General features: G+C 51.1%; 1 protein-coding gene across 14 annotated transcripts in view; it reads left to right on the forward strand.

Annotated features, from left to right (window-relative positions):
• The window catches only part of LOC119363883, a 7,847-nt gene extending 5,874 nt beyond the window's left edge, over positions 1-1,973 (forward strand). For all 14 annotated transcript variants that reach the window (XR_005174495.1, XR_005174496.1, XR_005174503.1 and 11 more), the window contains one exon: positions 1,649-1,973. Coding sequence is in view for 1 of the 14 variants with exons in the window: in XM_037629251.1 (XP_037485148.1) it covers positions 1,649-1,698 (50 nt within the window). In the remaining 13 variants the exon portion in view is untranslated. The remainder of the gene's footprint in view (positions 1-1,648) is intronic.
• Positions 1,974-7,054: the final 5,081 nt, after the last annotated feature.

Consider the following 7,054-nt stretch of genomic DNA (forward strand, 5'->3'; position numbering starts at 1 on the left):
AGTAGGAGTTGCTCATAGTGTGAGGATGAGTTGCTTGTGGAGGGTGGGGGGAGGGTGGCAGATGAATTGCATAGGGGGCGACGCAAGTTGTTCATAGTTTTCTCACAAGTTGCCCACAAAAAATAATTGAAATCCCCAAATATAATGACGAAAAACACACATGAGTTTCCGCATGAACGCATAAGAGTTGCATAAAAACACCCCAAAAGTTGCTGACCTTTTTTGTGCTACTCGAGTGCATAACAATCTCAAAGTTTCTTATCCTTGAGTGCATAACGATCTCAAAGTTTCTTGTCCTTGCTTTGCCTCCAATAGCCCTATCGAAGTGAACTTAGGTTTTTTGATATGTCGATGAGTAGGAGTTGCTCATAGTGTAAGGATGAGTTGTTGTGACAAGTATCATCGGGGATGATAAGAAATTTCATAGGGGAAGATCAAACCTTTATACACAGACCTATGCAAGTTGTTTATAGTTTTCACATGAGTTGCCCACAAAATCATTGAAATATCTAGATGTAGTGATCGAAAACACACATGAGATGCCTATGAATGCACTGGAGTTGCATAAAAACACCCAAAGTTGCTCACCTTTTTTGTGCCCTACTCGAGTGTATCGCGGTCTCAAAGTTTCTCGTCCTTGTTTTGCCTCCAATAGCTCCATCAAAGTGAACTTAGGCTTTATGTCGATGAGCAGGAGTTGCTCGCACTGTGAGAATGAGTTGTGTGTGGGGGGGGGAGGGGGGTGCAGATGACAAGTTGCATAGGGTCATGTGACGGATCAAGAGTGTCCACAACAAGGGTCACACAACTGACGCTGTATGAAAACGGAGTGATGCCTTAGTTTCGAGGATGTGGCTCTGCTTTCATTTTCAGGTTATAGTCAGTGGCGGATGTACAGGGTGGCCAGGGTGGGCCGCGACCCACCCTGGGATTTTGAATCTGCTTATATACCTATATCTCTAATTGGGCCAGAGAGAAAAAAACGGCCCAGTAACTTATCTAGGACGAACGCATTACGGCCTGTCCAAGCACGAGCAGAACCCTCGTCTCGCCCCCCTTGCACAACAAATCCTCTGCGGCTTTGCCCGACCTAGACACCCAGACGGCCAGCCGTCGCGGCTTCGCCGGTGGCCGGCCGGAGCCGAGAGTTCAGCCGCCCAGGAGGCTCCCTCCTTCCCTTCCCAGCTTCCTGCTCGGCCGCCCGCCCGGTCCGCGCCCCTGCCCCGCGCGTGGCTGCGCCCCTGCAATCCTGGCGTCCTGCCTCCCTTTCCCGGCGTCCTGTCGGCCCGGCCGCCCCCTTGCAAATCCCCACCACGACAGCAAACCCCTGACCTATTTAAGGTACCCAAATGCCTCAATTTCAGACTTAGGGTTTGTTTTTTTGCCCCAATTTCATGTACAGTGAAATGATGAACACATACATAATGACGTAAAGGACTTTGCTTACTTCAGTCTATATTCAGAAATGATGTAAATTTATAGCTTGCTTGAATGAAGCCACAAAGGCTCGAATTTTGCCTCAATTATTTCAGTATAGCTGTCTCGAATGAAGCCAACTATCATTTCTGCCTCAATTACTTTCATTTTACACATAATGCCTCAATTTACTTGTGTATTTTGTATTGATAGAAAGGCATTTTTATTACAGAATTATTGAAGAACGATGAGGGCCGGAGACATTGTTTCTCTTTTCCATAGAGAAGCTATTAAAATAGGGAAGAAGAAGAAGAAGGTAGGGAATATGCTTGATATGGCTGAAGAGCAAACCAGAGAACTTGTGTGTATGCGGTTGTGATTTAAGAGCAAACTCATGAACCAACAGTGTCTATGTCGAATGTGACCATAGAGCAAAAGCATAGGCCAGAAACATAGTCTTTTTAAACTTCTCAAGGTATGTACTATGGTCCATGTAGTATATACTATGTAGGCTTCTTTATAAAAAGCTAAGATTTAATTGAGAATTTTAGTGTGTTCGTAAGACCATATTGATCTATTTCTTTGTGATATCAACATTTAGTTAGAATGTTCATATGTCATATTGCTTATCCAAAAAAAGGACGGACCACCCTGGTCTCAAATGCTAGCTCCGCCACTGGTTATAGTGGTGGTCGTGGCAAGAGGCACGGATCGTCTATGATCGTGATCATCATAGAAGAGGTCGCAGGGGGACGTGATTCAGCATACGCCCCGAAGGAGAGGGACACAAGGGACGTGGTGTGGCGTGAGGACCGTAAGATCAGTCGTCCTAGCTCTTGGCCAATAATATCAATAAGCGGCACGCTAGGTGGCATGCGGACGGATCGACTGGTAAGGTGGCGCCCGAGCGTAAGAGCATGTCTATTAGAGCCCTTAAACCCTCAAAAAACCAGAAATAACCGTGTTTCTACGGGTTGGGTGGAAAAAAACGCATAAACTAGAACCCCTTAACCCTTAAACCCTTAAAAAAAATTAAGGATCAGACCTGCAAATCCTCTCCCAACCTGTAGAAGTGAGGATTGGGGGGCAAAATCTACCCCAACCCTCACTTCGATCCGGCCACGCGCGGGAGGGAAGTTTCCCATCCCCAACCTCGTCCCGCGCCTCCCTCGAGCCGCCGCCGGCCGCATCTCGGGCCGCCGCTGCCGTCCCGCCCCCGCGCCGACCCGAGCCGCCTCCGGCCGCATCTCGGGCCGCTGTCACTGTCCCGCCCCCGAGCTCCTCCACCGCCGCCGTCCGCATCTCGGGCCGCCGCCGCCGGCCCGCCCGAGCTCCTCCACTGCCGCCCCCGAGCTTCTGCACCGCCCTGAGCTCATCCACACCGCTGGCCTCCTCCACCGCGGGTCGTCCAAGGTGAGCTCCCCTGCTCCTCCTCCCTCGGTCTCCACACCGACGGCCTCCACACCGCCGGCCTGCTCCACAGGGAGCTCCGGCCGGCCCTGTTTGCTGTATTTTTGTTATAGAGCAACACTACTTTTTTTGTTTTGTGTTGTGTAGATGGATGTGTTGTCCGATGATTCCGGTTGGTCATCATCAGACGATTCAGACATTGAGGACCTGCTTCAAGACGATGACGTCGAGATGATGGGCCTCCTCCTCGACGTGCAAGAGTTTGAAGACCGCGTAAAGCTGATGGATCAGAGGAGAGGGTCGAAGAAGGGGCGAGTCACCATCTACCGGAACCGCTGTCTCGGACACGAACATTTGATGAGAGGCTACTTCGTGGAGGTACCGACATACCCACCTCGCCTCCGGAGAAGGTACCAAATGCGCCATAGTTTGTTTGTGAAAATTGTCACCGATTGTGGGGCCACCTCAGATTACTTCAAGCGTCATAGATCCGCCACCGGTATCATGGGGTTTAGTGCGTACCAAAAGATATCGGCTGCAATGTGGGTGCTCGCCTATGGCATACCCGTGGACTGTATGGACGAGTATCTTCGCATTGGACAAGATACAACCACGGCGTCCGTTCACAGGTTTGCAAAATTGGTCATCCGGTTGTATGGTGATGAGTATCTTCGGGCACCCAACGAGGAAGATACAAAGAGATTGATGGAGATGAATGAAAAAAGGGGATGGCCGGGGATGCTTGGTAGTCTTGATTGCATGCATTGGAAATGGAAAAATTGTCCAAAGGCATGGCAAGGAATGTATTGCGGTAAAAGCCGTGATGCTACCATTGTGCTTGAGGCCGTGGCATCGGAGGACACATGGATTTGGCATGCATTTTTTGGTTTGCCGGGAACACTCAATGATATCAATGTGCTAAATAGATCTCCTTTGTTCAAAAGATTAGTTTCTGGGGATGCTCCAACTTGCAACTACAAAATAATGGGCAATGAGTACTCAATGGGATACTATCTCACCGATGGAATTTACCCCGATTGGTGAGATAGTGTGATGCCCCCGATTCAATCGTACACTAATCATGCACGCAAATGTGTACGATCAAGATCAGGGACTCACGGGAAGATATCACAACACAACTCTAAAACATAAATAAGTCATACAAGCATCATAATACAAGCCAGGGGCCTCGAGGGCTCGAATACAAGTGCTCGATCATAGACGAGTCAGCGGAAGCAACAATATCTGAGTACAGACATAAGTTAAACAAGTTTGCCTTAAGAAGGCTAGCACAAACTGGGATACAGATCGAAAGAAGCGTAGGCCTCCTGCCTGGGATCCTCCTAACTACTCTTGGTCGTCGTCAGCGACCTGCACGTAGTAGTAGGCACCTCCAGTGTAGTAGTCGTCATCGACGGTGGCGTCTAGCTCCTGGACTCCAGCATCTGATTGCGACAACCAGAAAGAAAGGAAAGGGGAAAAAAGGGGGAGAAAGCAACCATGAGTACTCATCCAAAGTACTCGCAAGCAAGGAACTACACTACATATGCATGGGTATATGTGTAAGGAGGCCATATCGGTGGACTGAACTGCAGAATGCCAGAATAAGAGGGGGATAGCTAGTCCTATCGAAGACTACGCTTCTGGCAGCCTCCGTCTTGCAGCATGTAGAAGAGAGTAGATTGAAGTCCTCCAAGTAGCATCTCCAAGTAGCAACTCCAAGTAGCAACTCCAAGTAGCATCTCCAGTAGCATCGCATAGCATAATCCTACCCGGCGATCCTCCCCTCGACGCCCTGTGGAAAAGCGATCACCGGGTTGTCTGTGGAACTTGGAAGGGTGTGTTTTATTAAGTATCCGGTTCTAGTTGTCATAAGGTCAAGGTACAACTCCAAGTCGTCCTGTTACCGAAGATCACGGCTATTCGAATAGATTAACTTCCCTGCAGGGGTGCACCAACTTACCCAACACGCTTGATCCCATTTGGCCGGACACACTTCCCTGGGTCATGCCCGGCCGCGGAAGATCAACACGTCGCAGCCCCACCTAGGCTCAACAGAGAGGTCAGCACGCCGGTCTAAACCTAGGCGCCCAGGGTCTGGGCCCATCACCCTGAACATACCTGCACGTTGCGAGGGCGGCCGAAAGCAGACCTAGCCTAGTGGCGTTCCAGTCCAATTCGGCGCGCGCTGCTCAGTCGCTGACGTCACGAAGTGCTTCGGCTGATACCACAACGCCGAGTGCCCATATCTTTCCCACGTAGTTGGTTAGTGCGTATAGGCTCGTAGCCAACTCAGATCAAATACCAAGATCTCGTTAAGCGTGTTAAATATCCGCGAACGCCGAACAAGGCCAGGCCCACCTCTCTCCTAGGCGGTCTCAACCTGCCCTGTCGCTCCGCCACAAAGATCCACTCGCGGGTGCTCCACCAGCCGACCCGTCTTTGGTCACCACATGTATCATGTATAACGTATATAGTATATACCCGTGATCACCTCCCGAGTGATCACGGCCCGATAGTATAGCATAGCAGACGGACAAGAATGTAGGGCCACAGATGAAAAATACTAGCATCCTATACTAAGCATGTAGGATTGCAGGTAAAGGTAACAACAGTAGTAGCAAGGAGAGGCTATGCAGCAGTACAGGATTAACTGAAAGCAGTAACACGCTACACTACTCTAATGCAAGCAGTATAGAGTAGAATAGGCGATATCTAGTGATCAAGGGGGGGGGCTTGCCTGGTTGCTTTGGCAAGAAGGACGAGTCACCAACACCGTAGTCGAACTGGGGGTCGCCGGTAGTCTCGGGGTCTATCGGAAAGAAGTAACGGAGAGGGAACATAATAAATAATAGAACAATCAAAGCATCACAAAGCGTAACAAGACAATATGCGGTGTTTGGTGTGCCCTAACACGGTAGTAAGTGATACCGACGAAGGGGGGAAACATCCGGGAAAGTATTCCCGGAGTTTCGCGTTTTTGGACAGATGAACCGGAGGGGGAAAGTTGCGTGTTTGCTATGCTAGGGATGTGTGGCGGATGAACGGCCTGCGTATCCGGATTCGTCTCGTCGTTCTGAGCAACTTTCATGTTGAAAATAATTTAATCCGAGTTACGGATTAAAAGATATGATTTTCTAAAGATTTTATTAATTTCTAGAATTTAATTAATTACTTAATTTAATTCAAAAATGGAATTATGACATCAGCATGATGTCATGCTAACGTCAGCAGTCAACAGGGGTTGTCTGGGTCAATCTGATGGTGAGACCCGGTTGTCATTGTCTAAGACTAACTAATCAGGTTTAGTTAGTCTAACTAAAATGATTAGGTTTATTAACTACAATTAATTATGTTAACTAATCAGGATTAATTAAGTTAATTAATTCTTTAATAATTTAATTAATTTTTTAATTATTTTAATTATTTATTTATTTACTTTTTTAAAGCCTTTTTTTACTTTCGTTCTGGGGTGGGGCCTGCTTGTCATAGGCCCAATGGGGCCTAACGGGCGTGCGGGCGTGCGGGCTACGGACGCGCCCCGTTCGGGCGCACGTCCAGGGGCACGCGGGCGTGGGCGTCCGCCCAAACTCGCACAAGCGTGATGGATGGCGCCGGCGAAGGCCATGGCCTCGACGAGGAGCTGGCGAGGGCGGTCCCCGGCGGGGGTTCTGGCGGTGGCGGGGCTAGCAGGGGCATGGTCGTCGGAGGCGGCGGAGGTAGGCGCCCGCAGTGGAGCGAGGCGGGGCGGCAGCGTGAGGTAGGACAGGGGCGCCCGGCGGGAGGCAGCACGGGTGGAGCAGTAGAGGAGGCTACGGCGACGCGAGCCACGGCAGGTGCGAGCGCTCCGGTGAGGAGGCCGCGGTTCCGAGGCAGCAGCGGGTGCGGGAGGCAGGGGAGGCCAGGGGCGAGGCATCCTTGGGCGCGTGCAGGTGGCGTGGTGTGGGGCACGGCTTGGGCGCGGTGTGCACGCATCGGGGCGCGCCGGAGCGGGCCAGTGGCGTGGTGGTGATGACGAGTCGCCTTGGAGCAAGTGGGGGGAAGAGGAGAGGCGCGGGCCGGGCTCACGTTGGTTCGTAGGGCAACGGCAGCGGGTGTCGAGGAGGGGGATGAGGACGGCGCGACGCAGGTGGACGACGGTGTGGCGGTCCGGCGAGGAGGCGTGGTCGAGGCGGTGAGGCGACGTCGGGCGGTGGCATCGTCGGGGCGCCGCGGCGAGGCGCCCAGA

The sequence above is a fragment of the Triticum dicoccoides genome, chromosome 2B (assembly GCF_002162155.2).
Source record: "Triticum dicoccoides isolate Atlit2015 ecotype Zavitan chromosome 2B, WEW_v2.0, whole genome shotgun sequence".
Taxonomy (NCBI): Eukaryota; Viridiplantae; Streptophyta; class Magnoliopsida; order Poales; family Poaceae; genus Triticum; species Triticum dicoccoides.